General features: G+C 42.2%; 1 protein-coding gene across 2 annotated transcripts in view; it reads left to right on the plus strand.

Annotated features, from left to right (window-relative positions):
• The window catches only part of LOC121439864 (heparan-sulfate 6-O-sulfotransferase 2-like), a 283,772-nt gene that overhangs the window by 246,477 nt on the left and 22,928 nt on the right, over nucleotides 1-14,367 (plus strand). The window contains exon 4 of one of the 2 annotated variants that reach the window (XM_041640487.1): nucleotides 4,713-4,799. The exons of the other annotated variant lie outside the window; for it this stretch is intronic. Within the exon in view, the coding sequence (XP_041496421.1) occupies nucleotides 4,713-4,799 (87 nt within the window). The remainder of the gene's footprint in view (nucleotides 1-4,712; nucleotides 4,800-14,367) is intronic. 2 annotated transcript variants of the gene reach the window in all.

The following is a 14,367-nucleotide window of genomic DNA, read 5'->3' on the forward strand; positions in this document are numbered from 1 at the left end:
GGTCCTGATTAAATGTCCATCTCTGTTAAATGCCTCACCACTTCCCAATATCATTAAATTTGGGCATCAACCCTCAATGTAGCTTTTCCCAAGGACAAATGATGCTTTAACCATAACAAGCACCAACTTAAAAGTTAGCAGAAGAGACAGATAAACAATAAAATTACAGCGATACTGTGGGACCATATGTTTAGCGCCAAAAACTGAACCAGTGACAGTCAGTGTGTATGCAATCACCTCTGCCTGGTTCCTGAAATACAATTTCAGGTTCTTAGGACTCTGGGAATGAATTTTTACAATTTAAGTAACTGCAGAAGCAAACTATTTCTCTTGGACCTGAGGTTTATTGTTTCCAGAAAGAGCTTATGATGTACAGATATCTGTACACTGTCCATCAAGAAAGTGGGTTAAACCACTGGGGGAAGTAGAGTGGTGGAGGGTGTGACCTGCATGTATAAGGGTCTAGCTTCAATCTCAAATAGCAGTTTAAAAACAACCCGTGAATGAAGCATGTTTTCAACCACTAAGTTCTTTGTTCATAATTACCTCTCTGGCAAGCCCGAAAGAACTCCAGCAGGAGTGGGTCTGGTTGCCGTTTTAGTGTTTCCGACAATGAATATCAAATTGTCCCTCCAGGAACCCTTGGAGAATGCTGCAGACTTGGGTCCATCACAGTTTTCCTACTTACGAGGAATGTGCGCAGCACTGCGGGCTTTAATTTTGCACCATTCTTGCCTTTGGTGTATATATGGAGCCCGGATGGGGAAAAAAAAGCCTCCTTGCTATTAATAGTTAGTGAGGACAGGCCAGCAGACAGTCAGAGGCGGGCTGGCGCACATTAGCTTTTCTTATCAGAAACTCACCTGGACTTGGTTTCACAAGCCTTTGATGAGGCCCAGAGGAGAGCCAGAATCTTATCTCCGAAGAGGAGACAACTCAGGTGGGGCTCAAGAGGGCTGGACCCCGACCTTCTGGGATTTCAGCCACAGCTCTTGAGATTACAATTTAAAGGAGAGATGAAAGTGAAGAGGGCTAGCAAGGGGTGTTGAAACAGACGGATCAAAGGAGGGACAACTGAGCATGTCTGTTTCAGGTGCAAAGGTTAGGAACTAGCTAAAAAGCAGCACGGTCCCCTCCTCATTCGCATATGCCCCGAATTATCAGCCATAGAGCTTTGAAGCAAACAGACATTCCTGTAAGTCCCTGTGAGTGCTGGCTGTTTCAGTGACCAGGATTCTTGGCAGCATCTTAATCTTCAGGCCTTTGACCTGTGTCTTTCCAGATCTTTGAGGCTCCCAGTAGTCTGCTGCTGCAGTATTTTTGCTTTATCTCTTACGAGGCACTTTGGGAAAACTCAAGGCCCTCAGAATTACTGCTTTCATTGTCTTCATGTCTCAAGGTTTGAGATTTACAGCATCTTGTTGGGGGTTTATCTACCCAGCCTACATCTCTGGGATGGGGAAAGATGGCTTTTTTTTCTGCCCTTTTTTGGCAGCTCTCTCTGTCCAACGATCCTTAGTATAGCTACAAAATTGTCCTCCTAGGATCCAAGCCTGCCAGAAGTTCTTCTTGCCCACTCCCCTTTCTGATCCAGTTCCCACCGGGAACCCATCTGTTATTTGCACAGAACACACATTTGGAGATGATTGAGTACTTTCACCTCTAGCCTTGGTGCCGTACCGTCCCCTACGTGATTTATTCTTGAGAATGTTTTTGTTTTCATCCCCCTCAGCTCTGCACTTCAGGGACTTGGCAGTAGGCCTGGGGGTGGGGTGGGGTAGGATCATTTCTATCTTTTAAAGGTTTCTACTCCAGGACAACCCACGTTCTCTGGAGAGGCAGCTGACAATAATAAGATTGTCTTTGCAGGCTGACATTTTCTCCTGATTTCCTGCCTTGCTCCCCCCTTGAGAATCACTTGTAATGCAAATTTTACAAGACCTTCTTCCCCAAGGCCCAGAGGTGGAAATTTAGCAATAAGAATGACTGTTGTCTTTTTCAAAAATACATGGACTTCTAAAGTTAGGTGAGCACATAACCTGAGCTTGGAGCCTCTACAGCTGATTTAAAAGCCCTCTGGTGTAAGAGTGCTACATCCAGGCAAATTCCTCACTGCCTACTGTGTGTGTGTGTGTGTGTGTGTGTGTGTGTGTGTGTGTGTGTGTGTAAGACTGAAAGAGGCCCAGTGTCCAGGAATGTAGAAGGGAGGTGACTAAGACCTCCTCATGTTTATTTTCCCCCTTTGAGTCTGGAGCCCTTGTAGCCCATCCTGACCTCAAACTTAATTTGCAGCTGAGGATGATCCTGCACCTTTAATCCTCAGTGCTGGAATTACAGACATGTGCCACCACACAGGTTTCTGTTGTGGCACTGGGGATCCAGCCCAGGGAGTCATACAGGCTAGGCAAACCCTCTACCGACTGAGCTATAGCCCCGGCTGCTACTTGTGTGTAGCAGGAAGCTTACTGCATCCTTTGCATTGAACTGCACCCACTTTTAAAAGCAAGAATTTTGAATTGTTTTGAATGAGAACTTTCTTTTTTCTTTCTTTCATCCTTCCTTTTTTTCCTTCTTCCCCTCTCTCCATCTTCCTTCTCTCCTTCTTTCTGCTGTTTATTACCATACAAAGTAGCAGCTCTCATTATGACATTTTCATACATGCCTTTGATTGATCTTTCTGACCAGAATCTTTTGTCCAGATTTGAATTGTGGCAGTCAATTTCTGACCTTGGTTCCTGATAGGGTGTGTGACTGGTATTCATCCCTGAACTGCCTAAGGAGTTCTTTGTCAGGAAAATCGTAATGAACGGGTGGGGTAGCAGTCCTCTTTGAGCTCCCCAGTCTCAGTGAGCATGTCGCCCAAACATGAGTGGTGTCCCTACTGCCTCCTTGTTTAAAATGGCAGCAGCATCAGTGCCCACCTGCATGACTCCTGCTTTACCTGGCTGTGTTTGGCTCTTGTGGACACTCCATACAAACTGCTGGAGCTTTTGCTAATATCAGCTCTTCCTGATTAGTGTTTGTCTATGTCTATCCATCTTTATTACCTTTGCCTATCCATCTTTATTACCTTTGCAATCACAAGGAGCCCTCATTAATTCTCGTTCCAATCACACCCTGGTGCCCACTTGAAACTAGTGACTGTAGGATAGAATGTCATTTATGACCCCCTCCCAGCCTACAAATAAATGCTACTACACAGAGACACTTGTTTTCAAAGGACTTTAAAGATTCATAAGAATCTAGAAGGCTCTTTGACATTCTCTTTAGACACTACTGTCTACCCATAGAAGGTTCTGGGCCCATGAGATAGCTCCACAGGTAAAAGCACTTGTTGAGCAAACCCAAGGGCCTCAGTTTGATCCTGGAACCTTTGGTTGACCAAGAAACAATGGAAAGTTGTCCCCTGACTTCCATATGCACTCCATTTTACACACACACACCAATACACACACACACAGCACACACACCACAGACACACACCAATACACACACACACACACATGTATTAATAATAACAAACTTTAAATTACAAAAGAAGGTCCTGGGTTGATGAGCTCGCTCTGAGCACTTGCTGCCATGAGGGCATCCCTTAGGCCCCATATAAGGAAAGGAGAGAAATGACTCCTACAAGTTGCCCCATGACCTCTCTGTGCACAGGCTGTGGCATATGGGCATACACATTTGAGTGTACACACACAATATGTAACTATATGTAAACAAAAAATGAAGGAGGTCCTATCATATACCTTGAACAAGAAATTATGTGTGTTTTTACCTTCAGTCTTTATGAGGTTCTGCTGACATAGATTTTAATACAGAAAAAAAATTCTGATGAAATTGGGATAAATAATTCCACACATCAAGTGGAGAGGTTTTGAATTGGTTTCCATGGAAATCTTAAAATGAAGTAAAGTATTAATTTCAAGGCAATTCAGCTGAATTGAAGATAATGGTAAAATAGTTTGATAAAGGAAATAGAATAAAGTAATCAAGGGGACTCCAATCAATTATTCCTCTTTGTTTACCTTGGGGTGATTAATTTGCCTTCGTTTATTAACCTGATGAGATTAAGCAGACCTTCCTTGCGATTTATTTAGTACTTGTTTCCAAGGTTTGACAAAAGCCGTGGAGTTATTGAAGGTGGAAATTTAAATTCAATTACTCATGAAGCAAGTGGTGCTTCTCTTGAAAGAATATCAGAATTCATGGCCTTCCCAGGCAACATTATGAGTGAAAATTATTAATTCATCTGATAGTATCTCCCAAAGACCTTTTGAAGTCACTTGGTATCCACATCCCTCACCGAAAGTCAGCAGCTTCTGAACTGAACTTGTTATGCAGACACTCCAGTGGCTGGAAATGGAAGAGGTTTTGTTTGGTTGGTTGAAGAAAAGCTACCACTCGTTTTTACTATGCTTTTGTGACCCTTTTCCCCACTAAAGCCCTCCTGGGAGCTTGAGGTATGGTGCTACTATTCATGGGACTTAACAGGTCAAACGTTTCTCTAAAGGACAGTTTTATTTGACCTTGACTAATGGTTCCCACTATGATTGACACTAAAGGACATCACTGGATAAAAATTTGCTGGAGTGGGAGGAAGGGAGGGAGGGAGGGAGGGAGAGGAAGAGGTCTTGAAAATCTTTAAATGGAATGACTAATTGCTTTTTGTCTCTGTGTTCTTTGTATATATTTTTGCTCGGTGGGTATAGTAAGGATAGATGGGGTTCTTCAAGCTTCAACTCAGGCGCCAACTCTCCATCATCTCCAAAGACCCGGAGCACACCTAAGAGTGGGAAGTAAGTGAAAACTGCTGTTGTGTATCTCACATAGTCACCGCCAAGCCGTGTGTCCTCATTTTCTCATTCATTCATTGTCATTCAATGAAGACATGTGGGATACTTTCCATGCGCCTGACAGTGGGAATTAAAAGAACAATATCTATGAAAGTGATACTCATATAAGGAGGAGGGAAGGGGAAGAAGAGGCCTGAGATGATTTTGCAAGAATAAAGGGCATATGTCTGGAAAGGCAATGCAAGTTTTATTCTAAGATGTTCAAGCATTAAATAAGCAACACTGGTTCATCACTTTATGGTTTGGGCAATGCATGAAAATCCGTGTTTTGATATTTAAGGTTAAATTAGAAGGTTCTGGAAAATGAGTTCATAAATTTCCTGATTCAAATACATTTACATTTTAATTATATCTCTGATTATATGATATGTTTATTCTTTTCACAATAACTAGCATATACAATGCCCTACATTTTTGTTTTGCATTGGGTACGTGTGGTAGTTGATTTATGTCTTTAACATGGTTCCAAATGACAGTTTTGGCTAATCTCTCCTCTTGGCTTTAGCAGAATATGGCATTCTGAATTGGTGTGTCCCCATGGAGATGACATCCCTTCAGTTAGACAGATACCCCTCCAATAGGTACAGCCCTACAATGAACAACTCAACATTTATTTATTTATTTATTTGTTTATTTATTTATGCATGAGTTGGTGCATTGGTGCTTTGACAGTGTATATATTTGAGGGTATCACGCCCTCTGGAACTGGAGTTGGAGTTCTAGACAGTTGTGAGCTGTTATGTGGGTACTAAGAATTGAACCCATATTCTCTGGAACAGAAGCCAGTGCTCTTAACTGCGAAGCCATCTCTCCAGCCTCTCAGTTTTTCTTCTAGTCTCTCTTTCCCAAGGATGCAGGGCTTTCTGCTGGCCTGCATCTAGCAAATGAAAGATGTTTTCCTCCCACTAGAAGCTCTAATGGGGTAATAAGATATGCCACTACAAGAGCAAGGCTTTGCCGTGGAAGGTGGTCATATATATTATGCATTCAGCACTGGACACTAAATTCTGTACTTTGAATATAATCTGCTATTCGATTCCCAATGTGAGAGATGTATTGGCTGCCCCTTTGCCCTTCTTTTTCACCTCCTGAATACCATTTCAGTTTTGCATTTAAGTTGATTGTGGCCTATATGTGAAAGTATGAAAAGTGGTGGAAAAGATATGAGGCTAACTCTCTGAACAGTTAGAATTCATGTCGGTTATTTATTGCCAAGCACCACAGTCAAAATGCTGTATAGATTATGAGGGAATAGAATTGACGGACACATTTCCAAACAGTGGATGGTTTCCAAATCAGTCCCCTGCCATTGTTACTGTACACTCTCGGTTCCCAATGATGCACTGGAGAGAAGCTTTAACTCCAGACTTGAAGAAATGACAGACCCTAACTGAGCTCAGACTCTGTCTGGGCACCCTTATTCATACTTATCACACTGATGCTTCCAGGGTGCAATTTCCATTTATTAGACCCTGATGTAAAACATGGATGTTTGTGATTTACTGATACACTTCAAAAGAAGCATTGCTTTAATTTTTTGGACTTTGCAGGCACCTGATCTTTTACCTATTAAGTGAGGAGCCCCTGTGTATCACCCAAGGAGCAGTTGGTATAATGTGAGTTAGGCGGATGCCAAGAATGCATGCAGAATACTATATCCAGGTTGTTCACAATAGGAGGCCTGAATAAATGCATTCTCAAGTAGATAAACCATGATCTTCTATCACAGCTACTATGTTTGGATCCATCCTAAGCTCTTGCCATTTTTGCATTCTGAGCTAGATGTCTTTTGTTTGCCATACACAGTGACTTACAGATTATTATAATCCCTTTTAACTTTTCGTCATCTTGGTTAGTTATTAGTATTAAATTAGAAAGTTTTCAGATCCCTTCTTCACAGTTACGGTGACCAGATTCCTCTGTGTCACAGCCCTGCACTTATCTCCCACTGGTTTTGAGGAGTGGAATTTTTTCTTAATCTGTCACTGCATATTTTCTCTGCCTTGGGTTATCTTTGTCCTCAGGAACAGTGCTGGTGCTTCGTGACTGTGATAAGACACTTGGGGACCTTCTTCACACCTTGTAGAATGCTGTCTATCAGTGTCTAGGTTTCTGCTCTGTGGTTCAGAGAAAGGTGTTCTATATACGTTTTGCCCTTCCTTGGTTTCAGGGCATATGGTGGTAGCAACAGGCAGCAAGGGAAGGCGTCCATTCTGCTGGGCTTCCTGGCATTATTTGATCTAATGACAGTGTAGCTCTAGTTTCTCTTGGCTATTTTGGAGGCCAGATATAGGCTGCAAGAGAGAAAGACTGTTTTTCTCTGAAAAGAAATCAGCTCTTCTGTTTTCTAAAGAAATATAAAATGTACAAGTCAAACTCTGCCAAGTTCGCCTTATGGCAAATATTAATAATAACGAGTATGTATTGCTTGTGTGCTTATGTGACAACATGTCTATGGCTCATGAAGTACATGTTTCCTCAATAATCCTTGCCAACATAAAGCTCACATGGTGGACACTATTATTTTTTTCTACTTTATATGTGAAGAAATTGCAGTTCGGGAAAATAATATGTTGAAAGGAGATCTACAAATGAATGGTTTTTGCAAAGACCATCTTTGACTCAAGTTCTATAAGTTATTATAATATGTATCTATGTGTGTATATATAGAGATAGATAGATAGATAGATATGGGCAGAGGGAGGGAGAGAATCTACTTTGTACCTTCGTGCTGTATTCTGAGGTCACATAGTTAAAAACAAAATGTCCAGTAACTATCCCCAAGTAGCTCACAGTCTTGGTAATGAAAAGGTAAAATAATGATATGTTGTTTAAGTGATGCAATTAAATAGTCACAACATGTGACATGAGTTACCACTAACCAATACAGTTATTGGAATGCAGAAGTCAAGTCATGATATTGGTAAAGTGACTTCGGAACCCTTTAATGTTATTAATATTCACCTCTCATTTAACAAGCCTAGGTAGGTCAAGACCAAAGAAAATGCAAGATGTAGGGATGGGAAGGGAAGGTGGTTCAGTGGGTAGAACACTTTCTCTGTAAACACAAGGACCTGACTTTAAATTCCCCTTACCAGTACGACTATGGTCTTCATATGCCTATTGCTCTAATGTTAGTGGACAGAAACAAGTGGGTACCAGGAGCTCACTAGCCGCTAGTGAAACTTGGTGAAGCTGAAATGGTGAGCTTCAGGATCTGGCTCAAGGAAATAAGGCGGAGAGCAATAAAGACACATGACTCCCTCCTCTGGCCATTGTATGTGTTTGCATGAGCAATGCTAATTTAACATACATACATACATACATACACACACACACACACACACACACACACACACACACACACACACCACTCACTCACTTGCCAGCCCTCCGTTCCCACACGAAGAAAATGCCTGCTGGAAAGTGGCTCAGGGAAGCTGGAGTTGTGCAGTCAGTCAAAGCTACAACCTCGCGAACAATTGCTCCTTCTGACTTTCCACCTACTTAGAGCCTACAGAGGTCCAATGAGGCGTGGTCAGGGAGGAGCTCAGGAAACCTCCAGCTTGCTCCGTTGCATTGCCTAGATCCGAAGCTGGGCAGCCAGCCTTCTGTTTCAGGGAGGAACAGATGGAGTGGGATATGTCTGAGCGGCAGAGCCAGACCACCCTGGCACGGACTTTCAGTGAGGAGCAAGCAATTTCTTCCGTGTTGACAGTGAATCAGATTGACAAGACAGAGACAGAAATCAGTCCGGAGTCATAGCTTGAGATCAAACAGTTTAAGTTTTGCAGACGCTTGCTGATCCATGGCCAACCAGGCCAGGTCACAGCACTGAGCCTCACATGGGGCTCCTTTTTGGAATATAAATGTGTTACTCAGCCTGACACAGCAGCCCACCGTCAATCGGTTTACCTCCCACTGGATCACATTGAATCCATCAAGGCTGAAAATGCATAGTTGCCACCAGGAGCTGTCAACGTGTTCAGTGTTGCTAACTTGTTCTGGTTTCAGGAGATACGAGTCTTAGCATGTTACCCACTCTGGCCTTGAACTCACAAGTTTCTTACCCTCTGGGATTCGTGGTATCTGCCACCATGTCCAGTTTTAAGTGTGCTTATTTTGTAGCAGAATATTTTCATTCTTTACATAAGGCCTTGGCTGGACAGACTGTAGATAAGGAAAGCACCACTAATGGAAGGGAAATCACATCTCCTGAGTCACGCATCTACTTCATAGCAGACGGAAGCCTAGAACTCTGGTCTTTCAATGCTCAGCACTTCAGCTCCTGGCCTCTTTTGCTCCCAGATGTCCAACAATGTTCTTTGCCTCCATAGTCCATGATGCATGGATTGAGGGTGCAGCGGAAATGTAGATTTTGGAAGAAATATGCTTATTCCACTTTATAGAAAATACAGCAGTAGAAGTAGAGAAAGGAAAAGGCATGCACTTCTCCAATGCTTCCTTTTTCTCTAAAATACAGCTCTGCTGTGTTTGGAGCGTGTCTTTTCTCAAGCTATTGTTGTACTCTCAATGATGCAATAATTAGAATGTACAGATCACCACAATGTTTTCTCTCAAACCAAACAGCCAGTGCTGGCGGTCCTCTCTATGTAGAGATACAGGTGTTCCTCACCTTATAATAAACCCGCCATAGCCGAAAATGTGTCAGAATGCATGTAAATGCTGATGAGGCAACTCAGTTAGTGCTTGCCGTATAAACATAGTGGCACACCCGAGGTCAGTCCCCAGAACCCATGTAAGAAAGCTGAGCACACTGGCACATGCATGTCATCCCAGCACTGGGAAGGCTGACCCAGAAGTACCTCTGGGACTCACTGGATAGCCAGCCAGCCTGATCTGCTTGGTGAGATCCAGGCCAGTAAGAGACCTCTGATCTCCATATGCACACACATGTGTGCATGCACATTCTTAGGAGGCTGAGGGAGACAGGTTGTGAATCTGAGGTCAGGCTGGGCTGCATAACAGAACCTTGTCTCAAAAATAATGTACTTAATACACCGTTGTCTATTGACTGTCAAATATGCCCTCTCGCACTATTCTGTTTTAAGACTTGGACCCTAGCAGCTAATACTGTTCTGAGAGGTTGTGAACGTTTTACATGTGATGCCTTGTGCAGGCGTAGGACCATAAGAATCAGGCTTGAGCTTCTGGACCATCTCTGCTTCCAACCCAAGTTCCCTGCTTCCTGACTTAGTAGATCTCATAGCAAACTATCTCACAAGTTCCTACCACTACTGGCTGAGGCTGCCAGCCACCATACCTTCTTTGTCTTTTTAGACTGTATGCCCTGAATTGTGAGCCGAAAGAAAGCTCTCTTCCCTTAAGTTGTACCTGTCTGATATTTTGGTCTAACAATAAGAGTAGCTGATGATGTGTGCATATACTCATATACCCACTATATTATCGTCCAGGGATGCCCATTTATATTCAATTACATGCAGATGAGATGATGCTAAAAAGTCTCAGTGTGAAATAGTTCTAACATAGGCTGAGACAATGGAAAGGCACGAGACAATTCCCATTTTTAAATACTCTTTTATTTTTCTTGGTTGAAGGTCTTACTATGAATCCCAGGCTGTCCTGGGGCTTGCTATGTAGACCAGGCTAGCCTTGATCTTATATAGAGAGAAGAGTTTTCATTTGCTTCCTGAGTGCTGGTATCAAAAGCATCCATCACAATGCCTTTCTCACATATTCTTGAAGGATGAATATTAGAAGCCATTGCAGATCAACCATACATGGTAGCTGGTAACTGCTGTCATAAATGGTGAGTTAAGCTCTAGAAGTAATGGTTTAAATGAATTAAGCTAAAGGAAGGAGAGAACAGTTTCACAAGAAGATGATAAAATCCTGTTGTTTAATATTCCTTTACACTGTGTGAAGAATGTCTCTGTGATTGATTTAATAAAGCTTAACAGCCAATATCTAGGCAGGAGGTCCAGCAGGGACTTCTGGACAGAAGGTAGAGTCAAGAGCCAGATGGAGAAGAAACAGGATGAGCAGTACAGAGGAAAAGTAACTGAGCCACACAAAAGAACATAGATTAAAAATATGGGTTAATTTAAATTATAAGAGCTCGTTAGAAAGAAGCTTAAGCTAAGGCGGAGCTTTCATAATTTATAAGTCTCCGTGTCATTTTTTAGTGAGCTGGCAGCCCAAAGACAAATCCTTCAAGAAAGTCCAACTTTGCTCATGTCACCAAGGTGCATGGGACTGACCCCAGTAGAGGATGCCACAGGATGGCTGACTGCAACCTAGATTTGCTGAATGTTTTGTAGCAAATAGATTTCTGTATCTATTGGGCGGGACTTGAATGGGAGCAGGGTAGGACATGGTTGGCAGGAACCAAATAGAAACGCTTTCCTGCTTTAGAAAGAAGTGGGGGCTTGCTTGCTCTGCAGAGACCCACTGGGGTGTGCTTTGGTCTAGCTATGTTCATGTTTGTCACAAAAAGCATGCCTGGCCTTTCCTCCCATCGAGACACATGTGTTTGTTCTGAGCCAGTAAGCTGTGACTGCTGCTAAACTCTGAGTTTTACGTGTGTGTGTGTGTGTGTGTGTGTGTGTGTGTGTGTATTCTCTCACTTCAAAATTGTGGTACATTAAGTTAACATAATTCAAGTCTTCAATTTTCATATGATTTTGTAACTTTAGGTGGCAATAATACCAATACCTTCTCTTGGCTGTTAAACCAATACCACAAAGCTCATGCAAGACCAAAGTGTTATACTTTTTAGTTTATCCCTCCCCCCATTACTTCTTTATAGAAAAGGGGAAAACCAGGACCTAAGTAAACATGCCCAGGACAAGTTCCTTTGTAGCCTGACTTTCTTCTCCTCCAATATTCCCCAGCCAAAATACTATGAAACTTTTGGTTAAAACAAAAATTTCAGATATAGCCTAGAAAACACATTCATTAATAAGTCAGGAAACTCAAATAAACCAGTTGAAAAAGAGTAGACAGGGATAAATAACGTAGGCTTACCAAACTTTGATACTTTGATGTTTAACCTCAGGCTAAGCAGCTGCAACACACGCCTGTTCAAATACTTCTTTAAATAAATTAATCAGACAGCCTTGTGTATTTATGAAAATCTAGCATCCCTAGAGTCAGATAGACCTGGATTTAAATCCTGGCTCTCCCGCTTCATAACTTTATATGCACCTCATTGGGCTGTTGTGAGGATTAAATATCCTAATCCAAGTGGAGCTCTCATATCGCCTGGCACATGGCAAGTGTTCACTAAATGTCAACTAGTGATTATGTTTGTTTCGTTTGCCAGTATATTGCAGCTGGGGACAATGTGACTTGGCCAGTAGGATTTTGATGAGCTCTGGTTGGCTCCGCTTGTTTGTTATCTACCTTGCCAGCTCTTGAAATGAGGCAGTCGTAACCTCACCACGAGCAGATACAGCTTGGGTAAGAGAACTGATGAACAGCGCATCTAAGAAGCAGAGCATTTGCCTAACAGGTTCCCAGAGCCCTCCGTGAGACACAGGAAGTGCCCCTCCCAATGAGTGCCTGTCACTACTGGGCTTGAGGGCGCCTCTTGGTGAGGAAGTGTGTTCTGCTGGTTGGACCTAGGAAAGCAGGACTTCCTTTCTTGTCTGCCCCCCCATTCCGACACAAACCCTTGCCACACAAACTCAAGGAGGCAAGGGTGCTGCTGCCCTCTGTAATAAGGGTCGCCCAGATCTTTCCAAGCTAAGGGGATTCCAGGCACAGTGTCAGTGAATAGTGCTGAGACCAATGTGTTGGGTTTCAGACAACTGGCCATTGGAGTGCAGCTCCTATGGCTTGCCATACTAAGAGAGTATGGGGACCCAGGGTGAAAGCAGCATGCTTCTAGATCATTGTTATGAATCAACATTGACCAACAATCTGGAATGTGGAAAAGTTTTAAAGCAGAGCAGTTTTTAATGTGAAGTCCAGTTCATCAATATTTATCTTTTCTGAATTATGCTCTAACTTCATATCTAAAATCCTTCCCTAGTGCAAAGTTACAAAGGTTTGCTCCTATGGTAGTTTTATCTGTTATTTAAGCCAAGTATTCACTGTGAATTTAAGTTTTGTGTATGACCTTTAATTTACATATTGTATTAGTTTTTTTCTTAATGCTGTGATAAAACACCATGACCAAGAGTGACTTGAAGAATAATTTGCTTTATGGTTCCAGAGGGCGAGTCTGTGATGGTGGATGAGGCATGGGAGCAGGGTAACAGAAATAGGAAGCTGGGAGATCACATGTCCATCTATGAACAGGAAGCAGAGAGACTGAGCTAGAAGGGAGATAAAGCTATCAATGCTTAGCCTTTCTCCCAGTGACCCACTTCCTCCAGTAAGGCTGCACCTTCTAAAGCGTTCATAACCTCACCAAGCAGTGCTATCGACTGGGAGCCAATTGTTCAAACACCTGAGCATCTAGGGAACATTGGCCATGCAAACCCATCTACATATAGATATGAGGTTATATAAGCACCAATTTTTGACACCATACTCTTTTCATCAAATAACTTTGGCACCTTTGTAGAAAACCATACTGTTTCTGTTTCCAGATTCTCAGTTCTATGAAGTTCTGTTAGCTATTATAGGTTCTCTCTGTTTCTATATGATTTGTAGAAACGTTTTTAAGTTTATACTTCACTTTGAAAATCCTACTAGGACTTTGGCATGGATTGCCTTAAATCTGTGCATGGGAGAAATCTTTAGGGAGAACAGACATTTCAACAACATTGAGCCTCCGTGAACGCTATCAGTTCAAGTAGCTCTGTTAGTGCTCTATGATTCTCAGGGCGCACAGCTTTCCTGTCCTTTCTTGGGTAAATCTTGAAGAGTTTCATACCTTTTCTCAAGTGCTTTGGATTTAAACTAGTGCCTTGTGATTGTTAAGCTACACTCGACTACAGAGCTGTACTCGACTACAGAGCTGCACTCTTAGTCCCTTGGTATGGATCTTTTACGGTATAATTCTTCGTGTCAAGTATATGGATGTACAGTCGAGTTTTGTCAATTTCATGTGCTGAAAGCTTGCTAAGGTCATTCATTCTGAGTGTTCTTTCTTTTGTAGCTTTCATTAGGTGTTCTACACAGAGCGTGACGTCATCTAAATAGTGACTGTCTTATTCTTACGTTCCGTTTATTGCTCTGTTACAATGTTGAGTAGATCTGAGGTTTCTTATGTGTAAATTTTCTCCCATGGGACCTTGTTTAAAGCATATATGACAATATAAGAGATGTTTGAACAATGGAAATATCCTTTGGAGATGCTACTAGTGAGGAAAACTAGTTTTATCGTAGCTACATCACAGGTCAAAGCTAGAGTCTCAGACAAGGGAAACAAACAAAATAAAAAGAAGAAAACACCTGAAGTCCCTAGAATCACATACAAACCTCCTCTAATTTTATTCTCTTGCCTGCATTTTCTTTTGCTGCTTCTACCCCCACTCAATGAAGTATATTAATTAAAATGGCAAATATTAATACTCGA

Source organism: Microtus oregoni, unplaced genomic scaffold (assembly GCF_018167655.1).
Source record: "Microtus oregoni isolate MIOR12 unplaced genomic scaffold, Mior012 000063F_ref0000156, whole genome shotgun sequence".
Lineage (NCBI taxonomy): Eukaryota > Metazoa > Chordata > Mammalia > Rodentia > Cricetidae > Microtus > Microtus oregoni.